Source organism: Oncorhynchus gorbuscha, linkage group LG09, assembly GCF_021184085.1.
Source record: "Oncorhynchus gorbuscha isolate QuinsamMale2020 ecotype Even-year linkage group LG09, OgorEven_v1.0, whole genome shotgun sequence".
Lineage (NCBI taxonomy): Eukaryota > Metazoa > Chordata > Actinopteri > Salmoniformes > Salmonidae > Oncorhynchus > Oncorhynchus gorbuscha.
Window position 1 is genome coordinate 91,247,732 of NC_060181.1, and position 21,554 is coordinate 91,269,285.

Below are 21,554 nucleotides of genomic sequence, written 5' to 3' on the forward strand. Positions count from 1 at the left end.
TTAATTATATCTTTTACCTCCTCGTATGCCTCCATGAGGATTTGTGCTTCCGACGGGGAAAAGTACGCGGCTCTAGTTGCCATGGTAAATCAATTAATCTGTGATCTGTGGCGGGGTCTATTTGAGTGAGCCGTGAGCGCGCACCTATCCAGGATTGGTTTCACCTGGCTTAATGAATCCGTGTCTGCTCATCCTGGCTTGGTCTTTGTGCAACCAATTAAGCCTGGACGCACATGTTTTGGCTTCATTGAGCTCAGCTGAGTCATTTATCCCGGATGTCTTAATTCTACTTTTGTGCAACAGGCCCCTGCTCCACTAAACCACAACAGTATAAACGTAAACACATCATCCGTTTACAACACCGGGAGCCATGACACCTCTAATGCAGTTCCCGACACCGTCAAAACAATCTGAATTGATTCGATTTGCCGCTGTGTCGTCACTAATTGACGGACAGTCCGATCAGCGAATGAGAGTTAAGACAGGACTCCCGAGCATCCAATGGCTGTGGATATGTAACCCGATACCCTAGAATCATTCGAGGCAAACTGAAGCAGGAAAACGAGGCGGTCAGCCACAACTGTCATGAAGCGATTTGGCCTTAATATACGGTTATTTATAAGCGAATTACCTTGATAAAACAAAATAGGGGAATAAAAACATTTAAGAAGAACCAGTTTTCCCACACAAAGAATCATTTTGGAAATGTATTTTCAAATAGTGTAAGTCTATGCACCTCATGCTTAAGTGAGAGGAGTCTGCGGTATCAGTGTGGTTTCCGTGGTGAATATATGAGGGCTGGGGTACAGTCAAACAAACCACACAAGTAACACCTCCAGCATCTAGTATAAACAGCACAATACGATTCAGTGGTGTAAAGTACTGATAGAGGAATTTTAAATTCCCTTATGTTTTATTGCCAAAACCAATTTAATTCGCACTCATTTCTAATTCATGATAAGTTGTAAGTTTATCATTTGCATGAATTAGTAAGAGACCAGTCTTAAAAAACAAGTTCAGCATTTATTCTTGATGAGTACTGAATGCTCACACACATTACCACAGGTTATAAACTGAAAATGACGTCAGCGTTTTCCAAACGTTCCGTTTCACAAACAGAGGGCCCCTCTAATTCTCAAGCCTCCGCGTTAACAGCACGAAGTCAAGGCCAGTCAGCATAAATCAACATTCCCGACCATTTTGGAGATGGCCCGTTCCCACCACCTGGAGATTTGTACAACTGAATGAACTTAAAGAACAGACCTTCATTGTTACTTAACTTCCTGACTACATTATATACAATTGTGAAAGGGAGCAAGAGGGACAGTACATTATAGCATTTGGACTAGTCAGTTTCTGATTGGAATGTATACATAATTAGTCATTTCAAACATATTTTCCTCTATCAATCCTCCCTTTGATCAAATATTATACATTCAATTCTACATCTAGTTTTATTTAATCATAAAAAATGAAATTATAAACGAATTTATCTAACCTTTTTATAGAGGTTTATCAGATTATCATATGAATAGACAAATAATCAACAAATCAATTATAAATGTTTATCCAACTCTCCACATTTCATTAATCAATTCTAACCTTAACTCCAACTGTTTTTAAATCTACATCAGAATCATAACTCTTCCTTCCAGGATTCTTTTTTGTTTTTCTTTTTACAATCTTCATCAAAAAAACAGTTTAATCATTGAAACAAATTACAATCTAATTCCCCTTCATGTCAACACTATTCTCATCAAACATAAATTCCCCACAAATGACAGATCCGGATTCGTCCACTTCCTCTGTAGACATGCCTCCAGTCCTACACAGGTCAGAATCTGGAATCGGCCCATAACGCACCATCCGTTGGGTCATTGATCTTTCCAGAGTCCTGGAAACAAGGCCTCGCACACAGGGAATTAGACAACAGCCGCATAAAATTAATACAGTCATACAGGTTGATACAGCCCAAAACACCACATTTTTCCATAAATACTGTCTACCCAATTTAGTTCAGAGAAGTATCCACCCCAGAGTTTCTGCCAACCCGTGAGCCAGGGTGGTCAAACCAGCTGAGACTTCGGGCACTGATTCGTCCGGAGCCGTGCTACCTGGGATGTAAGACATGGTCCTGATTATCACGCCCACTTCCTCCTTTTATCTAATGCAATTCTATTCTGTCAGGTCTTCCAGCTGGTTGCTTCAGTCTGTTCTACAAAACCTTTAACAACACCTTTGGTATTCCTGCTAAAGCGCTGTTGATTACCATAACTATAATTACACACCTCGTGGAATCCCAATGTTATCAATATATACTGTCGTCAAAAGACCCAGATGGAGCATCTCTCTCGTTTTGGCTAACTTCACGTCTTGGTGTTGTATGAGTGTAAAAGGCATTCCTAAATGTACTAGAGCGCATAGCCCAGTCCAATCAGTCGGTAATACCGACCACAAATTAATTCCCCCGCACAACCACCAGATGTCAGCCCTGGCCACCTTCAACATTTTGAAATCTCCAGAGTTCAACCAGCCTGTCAAATCAGACATGGTCTCGTCAGTGGTAATATTCTCTGTCTTATTGCAGGTACCAACTTCCCCCACGTATTTCCCGTGTGTACTGTATCTGTCAAAACAGTAATATTCTCCTCTCGTCACGATAAAGGGAGGAAGTCTTGATTTAAATGGAACCTGGGGATATAAATAGTGTAAATCAATACAGCTATCATTACTTGGCATTCCTGCTTTCATGAACAGCTTTACCATACATGCCATTCCCTTACTATACTTTACCTGGTCCCAAATTGAGTGTATGGGTTTACATAGCCATCCCTTTCAGTGTGAGCTATGACCTGGCTCCACGACTTACACGGTGATTTACACAAATACTTCCCATAGAGTCCCATGGTTCTAGACTGCCAAGGGGTGAATGACCCCAATTGATCTACACAAAATTCTACTGAGAGATCCTTGCCCAATTCCACCCTCACTTCCTTACTATTTTGTTTCAGTGACCTTCAGAGAATCTTAGGTAACATCCCATTTCCCTCATCTAGCACATGAGTCAAATTATCCTCTTTGGCACTTTCCGGGGATCATGGTGAATCAGGAATATGGCCCCCACAATAAAACAGCTCAGGACGGTCAGTGCACACGTGAAGCCCCACCCTCTCCCCGAGAACATATCAACAGCCAGAGGCCAAGCCATCACTTCACTTCTATGAACGCTCACAGCTGGGGAAAGGTCAGGTATAGGGAATCTTCAGAAGGAGTTTGACCCCCGTTCCATATGGGTCACGGTTCCTCTCCTTCCCCTGTGACCGATCGACAGTGCCAGTATGACTCACCCCCTTACAATGTGTGACATGTACCCAGGTAGCTCTTTCGGCTATTCTCACCGCGAAGGCAGTCACCAGTAGTACTTGGAATGGTCCCTCCCACCGAGGCTGCTTCCAGTTTTTTTCTTCAATGATTGGATCCAGATCCAGTCTCCTGGTTGAATCTCGTGTGTGCCACCTCCCTCTAATTCTCCTGCTGGGCATAAAACTTTTGACATACGTGTTTGATTAATGAACAACCTCCTCATGTGTCCCACCATACTGCTTTCTATTTCTAATCGCCCTAATTGGGGCACTCTATAGGGTCTACCAAAAACTTTCTCAAATGGAGATAGCCCCTCCCTATCAGGGGTTATTCTAATAGTCATTAACACTATGGGCAGGCATTTTATCCCGTTCATTCCAGTACTTAGGTGTGTTTTCCTTAATCAACCTTTTACCGATCGATTCATGTTCTCGATAAGGCCAGCGCTTTGGGGGTGATAAGAACTATGTTTCTTCATATTTATATCCAATTTCTGACCTATATGCTCAATTACTTCTGGTAATCCAAATCGCGGAATTATCTCCTGACATAATGCTCTAGCCACTGTTTCTGCGTCTGCTGAGGATGTAGGAAACACTTCTACCCATTTGGTATATTTATCAATTATTGTTAAACACCACTTCTTGTTTTCACTCCTAGTTAATTCAATATAGTACACCGTGAGCAAAAGTTTTTAAAATAGTTAGTTATTCCATATGCTACAAAGTGCTGTTTAACCATTCCTACCATCCCCCCTGTTGATACATGGCTTTGCCCATGTATCAATACAGCAGCATATTTAAACAGTGACTTAGGTAAAACAGGTAGATTCCCTTTATGCCAAATACCTCCTCTATCTACAGCTCCCATTCTGACCCATTTAGAAACTTATTTACCCACTATGTTATCTTTGCTCTTCCTGCACCCCCCTCTAACTTCTCTGCTCTCCCACCTTCAAGGTCTCTGCGGTGCGGGGAGGGCTCCTCTGTATGTTTCTCATGTTTTCCAAATTTGAACTACATGGGAACTACAAACCCATGGACCCTCTTTTAGAAAAAAAAAAAAATGTCTATGAGCGGCTTTTCTCCAAATTCCTTAATCAATCTATCTTAATCCCAACAATAATCCTAACTCCTCATAGATGTCCTATATTCCTGTTAAATATAATACTATTTAAAAACGTATAATCTAATAGATGCTAACCATATTAAAAATCCTTCCTACACTAACAAGCCCTCTCCTTGGGGACCCTCAGTATTCTATCCGACAATAACATGGGTTTAATATGTGTTGCAAAGTGTGGAATAAAACTTTGGTCCTGGAAAACAGAGTAAAGCAGAACAAAGCATTCTTATAACCCATCTGGTCCTCTCAGCTATTCTTATCCAGCATCAGGTGGGCACCATGCCACCCTTCACGACAGGGAGAACAAACATACATGGGTCATCCTCAGTCAGTAAATAATACAGGAATTAGGGTCAGAAATCCAGTAACCACCATACCGGTATACTTACCAAACCAGTCTCCCAACCAGGGTGGACAGTCAGACTCCTCTACCCCCGCCATGGTCCTCATCTCAGCAGATAGCCCATTTAAGGCCCTTAGATATACTACCATCTGGACTGGTGTTATTAGGGATATACGTACAATATTGTTCACTGAACATTTTGTAGACTCCCCCCTGACTAGCAAGAAGCATATTCTAAGCAAGTCCATTCTGTATAAGACAGCCACAAATTGTCCCTACCATCAAAACCAGTCTCCGTGCCTCATTGATCAATAGCTGAATAGTCTAACATTAATTACCTGAATGGGATTTTTAGCATAGTGGTGACAGGTTCGGTCCAGGGGTGATAGAGGAGTGTGTCTGGCCCCGGTCCGTCTGAGACCTCCGGTTTTGGCAGTACCTTAATAGAAAACACACCCACCGTGTCTGTCCCGGTCCTTTGTAGTCCGGGGGTGCAAGTGCCTGCATCAGAGAGCTTAATAGTTTTGATGGTTAGTAGGATTTCATCACCTTTACAAAGTTCAACAGTGCTCCCAGGTTTTCCTCATATCATGGAAAGCCTATCCACCTTTGTGGGATCCCCTTTCTCCAGTCCCAAAACTGTCCCAAGTTGGTTATCATACGGACACCCTCCCCTATTACACAGGTAATGTCTCCCGTCTTTTGACACTCCTGTAACCGAGTGTTAAAACCAAACAAAAATATCTCAATTTCTTCCCTGCCCTGTTGGCTCTAAATATGTTATCTTCCACTATTTATTCTCAATGATAAATATGACTTTCTCTCTGTTACAATACCAAATCCCTAATAGCCCATTCAAAAACTTCACAGCTAATGTTATAAGACAGAATCCTGAACCACTTTCTCATTTGCGGTTCAAACAGTAATTCTAACCCTCAACCAAAACTGCTTCATTTCTAATGAATTTACCTTAAAACTAGTAACTCAATATGACCCCATTCATTATACAAATGACTCTCCCCCGAGGCTGATCAGACCTTGGGAGCCAGTCATGATAAGGTCAAAAGGTCATACCATATTAGGCATAAAGAACCCTTTATCTTTTGAATAGAAATAGTCACCTGTATAATTCAAACCCATAAAAAACATCTCATAAGGTTCCATATGTGAGCCTGCCTCTAAAATACCCTTGCACTAAACAAACAGTTCTAACAGTTGTTCCATGTGTATAATTTGTAGACCTTTTTAAAGCTTATCTCTCCCCAAAGTTGTAATCCCAGGAGGCCTCTAAAGTGAGCCACCTCACCCCTAACTATCATTCCCTAATGCTATTTCGAATCAGAAACTCAATAGGTGAACTATAACTAAACCTAATGATAATTCCCCTTTGACTCAAATCATTAATCATAAGTTTTAAACATCGTCTACGGATATGTTTACTTAAATGACCATGCTACTTTTAGATACAATTAACCCGATAACATTATTATCCAATGAATTACTTTTTCTCTCTGCCGCAAATGTCATACATTTCACAGTGTAAGGAATTCGTAATTTAATCCCCGATATTTAATAAATATGCATTCGCATTCTCTCATGGCTCCTTTAATTTACTTATCTTGGGTAACTTTCATCCGTTCAGGAACAAAGAGTTCTACCTAAACCCGCCAGAAAACACTGTTCAACTAAGTTAAATCAAACCCAAAAATTGACTATAACCAATAAACAAATAAACAAAAACTTTTCTCAACTTCTGAAAGGTTTACTCGAAGCCTCGATACACACTCTAATAGCCATACAGTTTGCTCCGTTATTGCCAGTTTTCTGGTGACAAAAGTGTCACGATGGTGACGTCATCATCAAGCGCTCAATCTGCCAATTCGTAGCGACTTCAAATGAATTGTAAATAATTATTGTTCGATTAACCAAACCTAATTTGTCACATCTGTTCAAATTCTGAATTATAATTTACCACCCCAACCAATCATCTCTAAATTCGCCAATTTTATAAAATCTTTTCGATGGGCATAAATCATGATTGTCTCTTTGTTATCATTTAGAATCCAATTTGCTCTAAATACCTGTCTCGTCTTTGACTTAGTATTTTAATTACAACTCTATTCCCAATACGTTATTCACTTGTCTAATTACAACTCAAACCACTGTGATTACCGTGCACTGTCCCTTTAAGATAAGACTTTTCCTTTGTTCCCCGCAATGAGAACGGAAACCAGATCGTTTTTAGAATACGTTACTTTTTTTGTTCAAATTCACTGGCGTTACCTTAACCAAACATCAATAATCAGAAAAACAATCACAACTTCTTACGATTAAACTATTCTTACCTAATTTATAGTCAAAAGCGTTGCACTATATAGCCCCATTTGAGTGTCTAGCAATTCCGTTGCTTGGCTATAGACACAAATCTGCCCGCCTTTGTAAAATATATATTCCCTATTCCGATTGAGTTCAGTTTTAAATTATAATCAGAGTAAACCCAACCGAACTTCTCAATTTAATTTACCCTAACATTTAACGTACCCTGTTTTTGTGTTAAACTTCTCATGTCAATTGATTCATAAATAGCCATAACGTCCAGGCAGGCTGGAATTGTATTGTATCTCTCCGTTATCCCCTTTTTCACAGTTAATTGTATTTGTTACTCCGACATCTAGACAACAGAAAATAGCCCAAATTTGAACGCCCAAAGTTTTCCCTCAGTTCCCTTTCTTTACTCGATTGTCGCCTCTGACTTCCCCACAGTTAAATTACAACCTGTTGATGATTTTTTCGTGGAGTGTTACACTCCCAATTTTGTTACAATTAAAACATCTTGTATTTTTCTTTTTCACATTATTACCACATTCCTTATGTATTTGTTTTACCAGGAATTCTAACTTTTCGACATCTAGGCGTCCGTCAAAACCATACCCTTTTTCCCATTTAGGACAGAAATCTACATTCCTTCTATCTTTTTTGTTTCATATAACGGTAATCTTCCGTCTCTTCAGAAAGCAGTTTAGAAGGGTTACTACCCATTATAATACATTCCTGCCCCAAAATAATTCCAATCTCCAACCCTTTATGTTAATTTCTCTTTATTGGAATCCTTATCTACTTACGCCTAATAATTCCAATATTTAACACCTTATGGTTAATATCTCTTTTATTGGGATCCTCATCTACTAAAGTCTGACATTAAGTCTCACCCGTATACGATACATTACTGTTCCTTTAGGACTTTTGCTAAGATTGTCGCTCCAAATCAGCCTACTTGTAGGGTTGACCGAAGACAAATAGACCGAGTCTCAAGAGTCTCCGTCCACTCGTCGTTCAATCTGATACTAGTTTTCACCCGTATACAGCGATCAATGTTCCTATAGGACTTTGAACTTAAAATATCGCCCCAAATATAGCTTAATCTGTAGAGTTGATTGAAAATGACCAACGGAAAAGCAACTCAATTGTTCCCCATAATCTAAAAAATAAGGACCACCAACCTGCAGTGTCTATTTCCAAGATCTATATATCTATGGGGTCACTTGTTCCGTCTCTCCGCTGGATACATTGTTCAATCTGACATTTAACTCACCCGTATACAGTAATCCTCGTTCCTTTAGGCCTTTTAACTTAAACTATGTCGCTCCAAACCTAGCCTACTTGTAAAGTTGACCGAAAACAAATGGACCGAGGCCAGTCCCAAAACCAATCCTGCAGTGTCTATTCTTGAAAGCTGATGGCATAAAATCACCTGTTCCGTTTCTTCCCACGGAACCTCAACCACACGATCACTTTTCACTATCAAGAACACCGACTACTAAAAACCGGGAAAGACCCCCCCCGTCCATTCATCGCTCAATCTAACATTAGTTTTCACCCGTATACAGTGATCACTGTAGGACTATACAGTAATCCCTGTTCTCTATAGGACTTTGAACTACAATGTCGCTCCAAGCATAGCCTATTTGTAGAGTTGACTTTTAAACTGAGAACAACTTAAATCACTCTATGATAATTTAAATCATTCCCCCTTAATCAAGAATAAAACATACTGACCTTATCGCCGACTGGGAAAGCAATGTTCGTTGTATCTAGTCACTCTCTCTGTTCTCTGTGATAATACGCAGGCCTGTTTAAGTTAACCTCAATTCAGAGGTCAGGTCTTTAGTAAAACGAGTCAAACTCGTCCGTGCACGATTTTCAGCGTATTACCTTCAGATAACAGATAAAGATATTTAGATCCGGCTTCGAAGGACCAAATTGATAGAGGAATTTTAAATTCCCTTATGTTTTATTGCCAAAACCAATTTAATTCGCACTCATTTCTAATTCATGATAAGTTGTAAGTTTATCATTTGCATGAATTAGTAAGAGACCAGTCTTAAAAAACAAGTTCAGCATTTATTCTTGATGAGTACTGAATGCTCACACACATTACCACAGGTTATAAACTGAAAATGACGTCAGCGTTTTCCAAACGTTCCGTTTCACAAACAGAGGGCCCCTCTAATTCTCAAGCCTCCGCGTTAACAGCACGAAGTCAAGGCCAGTCAGCATAAATCAACATTCCCGACCATTTTGGAGATGGCCCGTTCCCACCACCTGGAGATTTGTACAACTGAATGAACTTAAAGAACAGACCTTCATTGTTACTTAACTTCCTGACTACATTATATACAATTGTGAAAGGGAGCAAGAGGGACAATACATTATAGCATTTGGACTAGTCAGTTTCTGATTGGAATGTATACATAATTAGTCATTTCAAACATATTTTCCTCTATCAAGTACTTAAGTAAAAACACCTTTTAAAGTACTACTTAAGTCATTTTTTTTGGGGGGGGGGGTATTGACAACTTTTACTTCTCTACATTCCTAAAGGAAATGATGTACTTTTTATTCCATACATTTAACCTTGACACTCAAAAGTACTCATTACATGTTGAATACTTAGCAGAACAGGAAAATGGTCTAATTCGCACACTTATGAAGAAAACATCCCCGGTCATCCCTACTGCCTCTGATCTTGAGGACTGAAAACATGCTTTGTTTGTAAATTATGTTTAGTTGGTGCGTTCCCTTGGCTACCCATAAATAAATAAAAACAAGAAAATTGTGCCGTCTGGTTTGTTTAATAAAAGGAATTTAAAATTATTTGTACTTTTACTTTTGATACTAAAGTATATTTTAGCAACTACGTTTACTTTTGATACTTAAAGTATATTTTAGCAACTACGTTTACTTTTGATACTTAAAGTATATTTTAGCAACTACGTTTACTTTTGATACTTAAAGTATATTTTAGCAACTACGTTTACTTTTGATACTTAAAGTATATTTTAGCAACTACGTTTACTTTTGATACTTAAAGTATATTTTAGCAACTACGTTTACTTTTGATACTAAAGTATATTTTAGCAACTACGTTTACTTTTGATACTTAAAGTATATTTTAGCAACTACGTTTACTTTTGATACTTAAAGTATATTTTAGCAACTACGTTTACTTTTGATACTTAAAGTATATTTTAGCAACTACGTTTACTTTTGATACTTAAAGTATATTTTAGCAACTACGTTTACTTTTGATACTTAAAGTATATTTAAAACCAAATCCATTCAGACTTTTATTCAAGTATGACTTTACTCAGTGACTTTCACTTGAGTAACTTTCTATTAATGCATCTTTACTTTTACTCAAGTAGGACATTTGGGTACTTTCCCCACTACTGATCAGATTAGACACATACAGTATGAAGAGCATGTCACTGTAACTTATTTGTATTAGAAATGTTCACTAACTGGACTGTGGGATAATTATGCTAAATGGTAAAGGTGTAACACAGTGGGCACATACAACGTCTAGTTTGGATTTACATTTGGTTAAGTTATCAGCTAAGGTGAAATCAAACCCCCCCAAAAATGGGATTTTAGGTTCAAAAGTTGGGTGAAAAAAATACAAAATTCACATTTATGACTTTTTGCAAATCCAAGTAGTTTTCCTTGTTCAACATCACAGTACAATCCATTTTTGCCCCGTTTCTTGCTTAGTGAATAGGCCTACCACTTCCACCTGATTCAGCTCATAACGAGGAGCTCTGCCTCGCAAACACACATGACCGTCCTGAAGCATCTCACCCAGTTCTGACACCGAAAAGCTATTCAGCAGTGCAAGTCGGGACACTTCAGGCTGATGAGTGAGTTTCACACATCCCCATGTGCTACAGAGGCACTGAATGTAGGTTGGAAGTCTACCAGTCCTGGGTTAATCCAAGCAGTGGACAGGGGTTTTCTGCCCTTAGTAAGAAGGCAGGTGTCTGCTGTGTGGCTGGCTCTGCAGAGACTTAATCTGACACTGAAATTCTGCCACCTGTTAACAGAAATACAGTACCAATTGAAATGGCATATCTGATCTAAAAAGACAATTACTAAAGACAACAGCACTTAACCCTGAGGAAGCCAAATTAGGTTTTGTGTGTGGTGTACATACCAAGCAACTCTTACCCACAATTCAGGGCCAGTAATCTAAGACACAGCAGGCAATCAAGCTGTTAGTTGGCCAAGATAGCTAATGGAACATATATATGTGTGACAAACCAGTTATATAAACACTGGTTACACCTTTGCATTAACATGTGGTTTTCATTATACCATTGAAGTAATCTCGTCCACCAGCCGGCTCTCTCTTGTTAGCAATGTAGCCTGAGGATGAGGTTAGATTTCCAGATACACAATGCATGAAGCATCGCTGATTACCTCCTGAGGTGGTCAAGAAGATTGGTTCACAATAGTTTCCCAATGCGTGTTTTAATTGTCATCACCAGTCTGAAAATGTGGGCACGATCAGAACACAGGACGCATGGGGGGGAAAAAAACTGGTATTTAACAGGGCTATTATGACACACAAACCAGTCTCTTAATTATCCGTCTGTTATGGGAATTAACATTGACACTTGCCTTGTGTAATGAGACATGTGCTCTTGCGGTTCTCAGTTCTGCAAAAAATAAAATAATCATTGCAACACTGAAGAAAATGTCACTATTGACAGAATGATGACATGAAAAAAAAGTAATTTCAAGTTTACTCATAACAGCATGGGTAAAGATGGCTCAGTTTAGACACACAGCTCAATTCTGATCTTTTTTCACTAACTGGTCTATTGACCAATCAGATCAGCGCTGAGAAAAAGCACACACACACACACACACACACACACACACACACACACACACACACACACACACACACACACACACACACACACACACACACACACACACACACACACACACACACACACACACACACACACACACACACACACACACACACACACACAATACCTCATAATGAACTGGTTTTTAGAAATACATTATTTACATAAGTATTCAAGACCCTTTGATTTGAGACTCAAAATTGAGCTCAGACGCATCCTGTTTCCATTGATCATCCTTGAGATGTTTCTACAACTAACCTGTGGCAAATTCTATTGATTGGACATGATTTGGAAAGGCACACACCTGTCTATATAAGGTCCCACAGTTGACAGTGCATGTCAGAGCAAAAACCAAGCAATGTGGTGGAAGGAATTGTTCGTAGAGCTCCAAGACAGGATTGTGTCAAGGCACAGATCTGGGGAAGGGTACAAAAAAAATGTGTGCAACATTGAAGGTCCCCAAGAACACAGTGGCCTCCATCATTCTTAAATGGAAGAAGTTTGGAACCACCAAGACCCTTCCTAGAGCTGGAGGCCTGTCCAAACTGAGGAATCGGCGGGAGAAGGGCCTTATTCGGCGAGGTGACCAAGGCCCTTCTCCCCCAACAGTATTGGGCTTGATTACCAACACAGCCTACAGGGAGGTGAGGGCACTCAAAAACAACCTCTCACTCAACATCAACAAATCGAAGGAGATGATTGTGTACCTCAGGAAATGGCAGAGGGAGCACTCCCCTATCCACATCAATGGGACGGTAATGGAGAAGGCTGGAGAAGGCGGAAAGTTAAGTTCCTTGGCGTACACATCACAGACAAACTGAAATGATCCACCCACACAGACTACGTGGTGAAGAAGGCACAACAGTGCCTCTTCAACCTCAGGAGGCTGTCACCTAAAACCCTCACAGGCTTTTACAGATGCACAATTGAGAGCATCCTGTATCACCTCCTGGTACGGCAACTGCTCCGCCCTCAACTGCAAGGCTCTCCAGAGGGTAGTGCGGTATGCACAACGCATCACCGGGGGCCAACTACCTGCCCTCTTGGACACCTACAGCACCCGATGTCACAGGAAGGCCAAAAAAGATAATCAAGGACATCAACCACCCAAGCAACTGCCTGTTCACCCAGATATCCTTGATGAAAACATACTCCAGAGTATCAGGATCTCAGACTGGGGTGAAGGTTCACCTCCCAACAGGATGAAAAACCCTAAGCACACAGACAAGACAATGCAGGAGTGTCTTCGGGACAAGTCTCTGAATGTCCTTGAGTGGCCCAGCCAGACACAGGATCGAACATCTCTGGAGAGACTTGATAATAGCTGTGCAGCGAAGCTCCCCTTACAACCTGACAGAGCTTGAGAGGATCTGCAAAGAAGAATGGGAGAAACTCCCCAAATGCAGGTGTGCCAAGCTTGTAGTGTCATGCGCAAGACTTGAGGTTGTAATCGCTGCCAAAGGTGCTTCGACAAAGTATTGAGTAAAGAGTATGAAGACTTACGTAAAGGGTTCTTAGTTTAAAAAACAACAACATTTGTACAAAATTCTACCAAATCGTTTTTGCTTTGTCATTATGGTGTATTGTGATGTCATTTTGGGGTATTGTGATGTCATGTATTGTGTGTAGATTGATGAGGATGAGGGGGGAAAAAACATTTCAATCCATTTTAGAATAAGACTGTAACGTAACAAAATGTGGAAAAAGTCAAGGGGTCTGAGTACTTTCCTAATGCACTGTATACACACTCATTACTGCATGCTTTTAGATTCACCTGTAACACTTGTTTAGTTGGGATTTATTTTAATCAAATGTCTAGTCACTGCTCAAGTGGAGCAATCTGTCATTTTATTTTGAGTATGGAAACTTACCTTGGTATGCAAAGAGGGAATCTGGCCATGCAAATAGGTTTAATAGCATATCTTCACCGTCTCACCCTGCTGCAGCTCGTCCCCCCCCCCCCCACAGCACATTCGTCCCCCCCACCTTCTCACCCTGCTGCAGTACGATCACATCACAGTCCACCATTACTTTAAGACAAGGTCAGTCAATGCGGAACATTTCAAGAACTTTGAACTTAGAAGTTGAAGTTTCTTCAAGTGCAGTCGCAAAACCATCAAGAGCTATGATGAAACTGGCTCTCACAAGGACCACACAGGAAAGGCAGAAACAGAGGTACCTCTGCTGCAGAGGATACGCTCAGATTGCAGCACCAAAAAAAATGCTTCACAGAGTTCAAGTAACAGTCACATCTCAACATCAACTGTTCAGAGGAGACTGCGTGAATCAGACATTCATGGTCGAAAATGCTGCGAAAAAACCACTACTAAAGGACACCAATAAGAAGAAGAGACTTGCTTGGGCCAAGAAACACAGGCAATGGACATTAGACTGGTGGAAATCTGTCCGAATGTACGATTTTAGGGCCACTGTAACACAGGAACACAATCTGCTGTCATGGTTACACCCCAGCCTTCTGAACAACAACATATGGCAGTTGTGAGCATGCTCCGTTTTTAGTCTGTCGGCTAGCTTTGTTCCAGCCCAGCACTTACACACCTGATTCAAATCATCAACAAACAGTCTTTATTTTAGACCACAGTTATTAGAATCAGGTGTGTTGGAGCTGGGCTGAAACAAAAGCTTGGACACAGCCACAGTGTGATTGTCCAGGTAACGGATACTGTTGGCCTCACCGTGTTGATAAGGATAGAACTTCAGCCAGGACTAGTTAGACATCTGACCCTTGCCCTCAATCTCAGTACGTACTGTATGAGCCAGAGTTGTCCATCTCCCCAGAGAAGTCGCTCCTCCCCTACATTTACCTCAAATAAACATGTACTCTTTACAGTCCCGGAGTAAGAAAGGATCTTAGCACCTTTTAAATTTTTTTTATAAGAGTGTACCATCTAGAAACTGAAAAGGCTCTTCGGCTGTCCCCATAGGAGAACCCTTTTGTGTTCCATGTGTTCCTTTTTCACAGAGGGTTCCACCCGGAACCAAAAAGAGTTTTTCCTTTTGGAACGCTTTTTTTCTAAGAGTATATTCCCAAAGTGTTTTGTACGTTGAACGTGACATTGTGATTGGTTAGGGAGTGATTCAAATCAAAGTTCATAAAATGTTATTTGTCACATGTGCCAAATACAACAGGTGTAGACTTTACCGTGAAATGCTTACTTACAAGCCCTTTCCCAATACCAGTTTAAAAAAAGTACAAAAATTGTCAAAAAATGTAAAAAGTTAATAAAATAACGAGGCTATATACAAGGAGTACCAGTACCGAATCAATGTGCAGGGGTACCAGGTAGTTTAGGTAATATGTACATGTAGGTAGGGCTAAAAGTGACTAGGCAATCAGGATAGATGATAAACAGAATAACAGCAGCGTATGTGAGGAGTGTAAAAGTGTTTCCATGTGTGAGGTGTCAATATGCATGAGTGTGTAGTGTGTGTGTAGTGTGAGTGGGTAAAGTCCAGTGAGTGTGAATAGGGTCAGCGCAGTATGTGTGAGTGGGTAAAGTCCAGTGAGTGTGAATAGGGTCAGCGCAGTATGTGTGAGTGGGTAAAGTCCAGTGAGTGTGAATAGGGTCAGCGCAGTATGTGTGAGTGGGTAATGTCCAGTGAGTGTGAATAGGGTCAGCGCAGTATGTGTGAGTGGGTAAAGTCCAGTGAGTGTGAATAGGGTCAGCGCAGTATGTGTGAGTGGGTAAAGTCCAGTGAGTGTGAATAGGGTCAGCGCATGAGAATTATCGCAAAACAAAATAACAAGAGGGTCAATGTAAATAGTCCGGGTCGCCATTTGATGAACAGTTTTAGCAGTCTTATGGCTTGGGGGTAAAAACTTTACAGGAGCCATTTTGGTCCCAGACTTGGCGCTCCGGTACCACGTGCCGTGCCATATATGACTTGTGTGGCTGGAGTCTTTTAAAATGTTTAGGGCCTCTTCCTCTAACGCCGCCTTGTATCGTTGTCCTGGATGTCAGGGAACGGTCCAATCTCAGGATGTATGGAGTGTTCACTGCACGGTCACGTTGTGAGGTCTGGGCAGCGTAGCAGACGCTGAGAAACACAAGGCCAGAACTTCTGTAGCTCAGTTGGTAGAGCATGGCGCTTGTAACGCCAGAGTAGTGGGTTCGAGCCCCGGGACCACCAATACGTAGAATGTATGCACACATGACTGTAAGTCGCTTTGGATAAAAGCGTCTGCTAAATGGCATATATTATTATTATTATGTCACGTTTCACATTGTACTTCAGCATCACAGGAATGTTGGATGCTATAGTGCAGTAATAAGCAGACGTGGAGGACAACTAAAACATTACACCAACATAAGAAACTGAGACTTTTTAGTCTGCCTGGAGCGGTAGTACACTTCAACACACGAGAAAGCTGTTGTGGAAGGTGTGTGAAATGAATAGCATCAACATTCCTGTGGTTGATTTATAGTCAAAACTAGACGGGCAGCTCTCTTGCCCGAAACCAGACCGGTACCGACATGTAGAGCAGGACGTGAGAGACATGCCCTGTTCTGCTCTGCTCTAGAGATGCCCTGTTCTGCTCTAGAGATGCCCTGCTCTGCTCTAGAGATGCCCTGCTCTGCTCTAGAGATGCCCTGCTCTGCTCTAGAGATGCCCTGTTCTGCTCTAGAGATGCCCTGTTCTGCTCTAGAGATGCCCTGTTCTGCTCTAGAGATGCCCTGTTCTGCTCTAGAGATGCCCTGTTCTGCTCTAGAGATGCCCTGTTCTGCTCTAGAGATGCCTTGTTCTGTTATAGAGATGCCTTGTTCTGTTATAGAGATGCCTCAAGCGCTATGATGAAACTGGCTCTCATGAGGACCGTCACAGGAAAGGAAGACCCAGAGGATAAATTCATTAGAGTTAATTGCACCTCAGATTGCAGCCCAAATAAATGCTTCAGAGTTCAAGTAACAGACATCTCAACATCAACTTTTCAGAGGAGACTGCATGAATCAGGCCTTCATGGTCAAATTGCTGCAAAGAAACCATTACTAAAGGACACCAATAAGAAGAAGAGACGTGCTTGGGCCAAGAAACACAGGCAATTGACATTAGACTGGTGGAAATATGTCCTAGAATTCAAGGCACACTTCACCAGCATGGCTACCACAGCATTCTTCAGCTAAACGCCATCCCATCTGGTTTGCGCTTAGTGGGACTATCATTTGTTTTTCAACAGGACAATGACCCCAAAAAAAACACACCTCCAGGCTGTGTAAGAGCTATTTGATGAAGGAGAGTGATGGAATGCTGCATCAGATGACCTGGCATCAAGTCAAAGGGTGGCTACTTTAAAGAATCTAAAATATATTTTGATATTTTGATGGTCCTTCTGTAGCTCAGTTGGTAGAGCATGGCGCTTGTAACGCCAGGGTAGTGGGTTCGATTCCCGGGACCACCCATACGTAGAATGTATGCACACATGACTGTAAGTCGCTTTGGATAAAAGCGTCTGCTAAATGGCATATTATTATTATATTATTATTATTATTATTATTATTATTATTATATTATTATTATATTATTATTATTATATTATTATTATTATATTATTATTATTATATTATTATTATTATTATATTATTATTATTATTATATTATTTGTATCTAACACTTTGTTGGTTACTACATGATTCCATATGTGTTATTTCATAGTCTGTCTTTACTATTATTCTACAATGTAGAAAACAGTGAAAATAAAATAAAAAACTTGAATGAGTAGGTGTGTTACTGTAAAATGCGACAATTGTTTGTGCACAAGACTCACCAGGACTACTTTTTAAACCTACAGTATGTAACTATAATGCCACGTCAGATATCAGCTAGGTATGATAAAGCATAGACAAACATTTGCATTGGCTGTGTTTGAGGCTTTGACAGATGTAATGTATGGTTTTTCATGGATGCATTTTGTTTTATGTCACTTTTTATCCCAGATGATGCTGATAATTTAACTTTGACAAAAATTTGGTATGAATAGTGCAAAACCTCTAAGATGAATTTGTTCCACAGGGGAGTTTCACCTCAGAAAACAAACCATCAGAAAGAGAGACATCAATGAACATAGACCTTCAGGGATTCAGTTCTTGTTTAAGACTCAGGGGTCCAACCAGTAACAGTTGGACCAAAGCACCTTTCAAAACAAAGATGAAGTCAAATAATAAGAAAACATGACACTTTCCTTGATTTCAGATTCCATAAAGAACAAACTAATTAATGTTTTTAAAAGTTTAAAAAAAAAAGTTTTCAAAAAAACTTGCACACCCTTTGTAATCCACCCAGCCGTGACATGCCCAGCGACATAAGCTTACCAAAGGAGCTAAATGCCTTTATGCTCACTTTGAGGTAAGCAACACAGAACCATGCATGAGAGCCCCAGTTGTTCAGTACTAATGTATGATCTTGCTCTCCGTAGTAAATGTAAGACCTTCAAACAGGTTAACATTCACAAGGCCGCGGGGCCAGATGGAATACCAGGCCACATCCTCAGAGTTTGCACTGACGAGCTGGCAAATTACCCCGTAGCACTCACATCTACAGCCATGAAATGCTTTGAAAGGTTGGTCATGGTTCACACCCTCATCCCAGACACCCTGGACACACTCCATTTTGCATTCCACCCCAACAGATGACGCAATCTCTATTGCACTCCATACTGCCCTCAACCACCTGGACAAAAGGAGTACCTATGTAAGAATGCTATTCATTGACTACAGCTCAGCAATCAAAACCATAGTCCCTTCCAAGCTAACCACCAAGCTCAGGACCCTGGGTTTGAACACCTCCCTCTGCAACTGGATCCTGGACTTTCTGATGGGCCGCCCCCAGGTGGTGAGGGTAGGCAACAACACTTCCACCACACTGACCATCAACATAGGGGCCCCGCAGGGCTGTGTGCTTAGTCCCCTCCTGTATTCCCTGTTCACCCATGACTGCATGGCCGCGCACGAGTCTAACACCAAGTTTGCTGACGACACGACGGTGGTAAGACTTATCACTTAGGACGAAGAGGCAGCCTATAGGGCGGAGTTCAGAAACCTGGTTGTGTAGTGTAGGGACAACAACCTCTCCCTCAACGTCAGCAAGACACAGGAAGACACCGATCATGGACTAGAGGAAACGGAGGGGAGAACACACGCCCCCATCCACATCAATGGGGCGGTAGTGAAGCAGGTCGAGAGCTTCAAGTTCCTCAGTGTCCAAATCACTAAGAACTTAAGGTCCATACACACAGTTGATAAGAGGGCATGACAGCACCTCTACACCTCAGGAGGCTGTTCGACAGCTGCACCATCGAAATAATCTTGATTGGCTGCATTACCGCTTGGAAAGGCAACTACAAGCCACCCGACCGCCAGGCGCTACAACGCAGGGTGCGTACGGCCCAGTCCATCACTCGGGCAGAGCTCCCTGCCATCTAGGACCAATATACCAGGCAGTGTCAAGAGCAAGTCCCCACGTTGCTGACGTTGTGAAAGACTCGAGCAACCACAGTGCACCACGTCTGGAACCAACACGACCCTGAACAGCTTCTATACCCAAGTCATAGAAAAGAAAAGGTGGACTTGACTTTAAGATGTCTAAAAGTCAATGCGCCTCCATACCAAATCTGACACTTTTTATGCATGTTTCTACACCCTTAAACACACAGCAACATGAGATTCCCAGGCCAACCCAGGCAGCTGACAGTGTACTGGTATACTAAAAGACCAGAATCACATGAATAACATGCTGCATAAATAAAATCATCCATAACCATTTTTTATTTAGGTTTTTGATAGTCCCAAAATGTTAAACATGTCAACATGTCTCCAGTTTCAACTGTTCTGCCTTACTATTATTCAACCATGCTGGTCATTTATGAACATTTGAACATCTTGGCCACGTTCTGTTATAATCTCCACCCGGCACAGCCGGAAGAGGACTGGCCACCCCACATATGCTCTCTCTAATTCTCTCTTTCTTTCTCTCTCTCGGAGGACCTGAGCCCTAGGACCGTGCCCCAGGACTACCTGACATGATGGCTCCTTGCTGTCCCCAGTCCACCTGACTGTGCTGCTGCTCCAGTTTCAACTGTTCTGCCTTATTATTATTTGACCATGCTGGTCATTTATGAACATTTGAACATCTTGGTCATGTTCTGTTATAATCTCTACCCGGCACAGCCAGAAGAGGACTGGCCACCCCACATAGCCCGGTTCCTCTCTAGGTTTCTTCCTAGGTTTTGGCCTTTCTAGGGAGTTTTTCCTAGCCACCGTGCTTTTACACCTGCATTGTTTGCTGTTTGGGGTTTTAGGCTGGGTTTCTGTACAGCACTTTGAGATATCAGCTGACGTACGAAGGGCTATATAAATAAATTTGATTTGATTTGATTTGAACAGACAAGTTTCCAAAAATATTGGACTTTCATGATATGACGTCTCACCCCATCTCCTCCATCCTGGCCTGCGCCAGTCTCTGCCAGGAATCCACTTCCTGGTCTGTCCTGATCCCCACAACTACAACCCTGCTGGGTGGAGCCTCCCTCTGTGGAGCAGATCCCAGAGTTTCCACTGTCCTGGCGGATGTGCCTGCCGCTGTCCTGCTCCAGCTCTGAGGGGGGCGCTGAGAGGGGAGGAGGGACGTGTATCTCCAGTAGCACCACCTCAGAACAGATGGTCAGCTTACCACAGCACAGCTCCGCCTCTGAAACAGCAGCGAGAAGACTGGGCATGTCGGAGCCGGGGGAGGAGTCACAGAGGTACTGGGGGGTGAGAGAGAAAGATAAATTCTCATTGCTTATTCCCAACCACCCTTAAACACACAGACACACCCACCAACCAAGAGGATGGACGGTACACCTGGATATTACTGTTATGCTGTTTACTGTTGAGTAAGCGTTTGTGAGACCTACCTCCTGGATGTGTGCAGGCAGCTGGATAGAGGGGTAAAAGGTGTTTTTGAGGACTCTGTAGAACCTGAAGAAGGCGTAGGAGGGAAGCAACACGAGCAGGAAACACACCATCATGGAGACCAGGAAGTACAGGAAGATCTGCCAGTACGGGGTGTCACCTGAGGACGAGAACAGTCACACTTTAGTGGCGTTATTATGCAATTACTCCTGTAAAACACACTCTCTGGCATCTCTACACACACATTATACAGGTAGGTAATTAGTCAAGCAATTTGGAAACAAATCTCCAAGTCTTTAGTGTGAAGTGTTCATCCCTACCCTCCGTCTGCATGCACTGGGGTTCTGTGTAGCTGCTAGTCTTGTTGTAGTAGTCGTAGCGAGACTGGATCATGATACAGTACCACGTCCAGGCCTCCAGCTCAGGCAGCGTCACCAGGTTGTTGCTAGAGTCCAACACTTTAGGCTTCAGACCCTGAACATCCAATAAGAACACGTTATAAAATCAGACAGTGTTGGGATATGCTGCCCTGTCTTGCCCTAACCCCCCCCCAGACATTCCACTTATTTCACCCATTCCAGTAGGAGCACATGGGAT

The 21,554-nt window shown here is 41.8% G+C and overlaps 1 protein-coding gene across 3 annotated transcripts in view; it reads right to left on the bottom strand.

Annotated features, from left to right (window-relative positions):
• Window positions 1–21,554, bottom strand: part of LOC124044271 (interferon alpha/beta receptor 1a-like) — a 43,242-nt gene that overhangs the window by 1,576 nt on the left and 20,112 nt on the right. For 2 of the 3 annotated variants that reach the window (XM_046363908.1, XM_046363907.1), the window contains exons 5-8: window positions 21,278–21,431; window positions 20,960–21,117; window positions 20,492–20,809; window positions 1,627–3,546 (exon numbers count right to left, since the gene is read on the bottom strand). In XM_046363908.1, the coding sequence (XP_046219864.1) occupies window positions 3,523–3,546; window positions 20,492–20,809; window positions 20,960–21,117; window positions 21,278–21,431 (654 nt within the window). In that variant the 3' untranslated portion in view covers window positions 1,627–3,522. Of the gene's footprint in view, window positions 1–1,626; window positions 3,547–20,491; window positions 20,810–20,959; window positions 21,118–21,277; window positions 21,432–21,554 lie in introns of those variants that run through there. The other variant, XR_006840463.1, reaches the window with a different exon arrangement.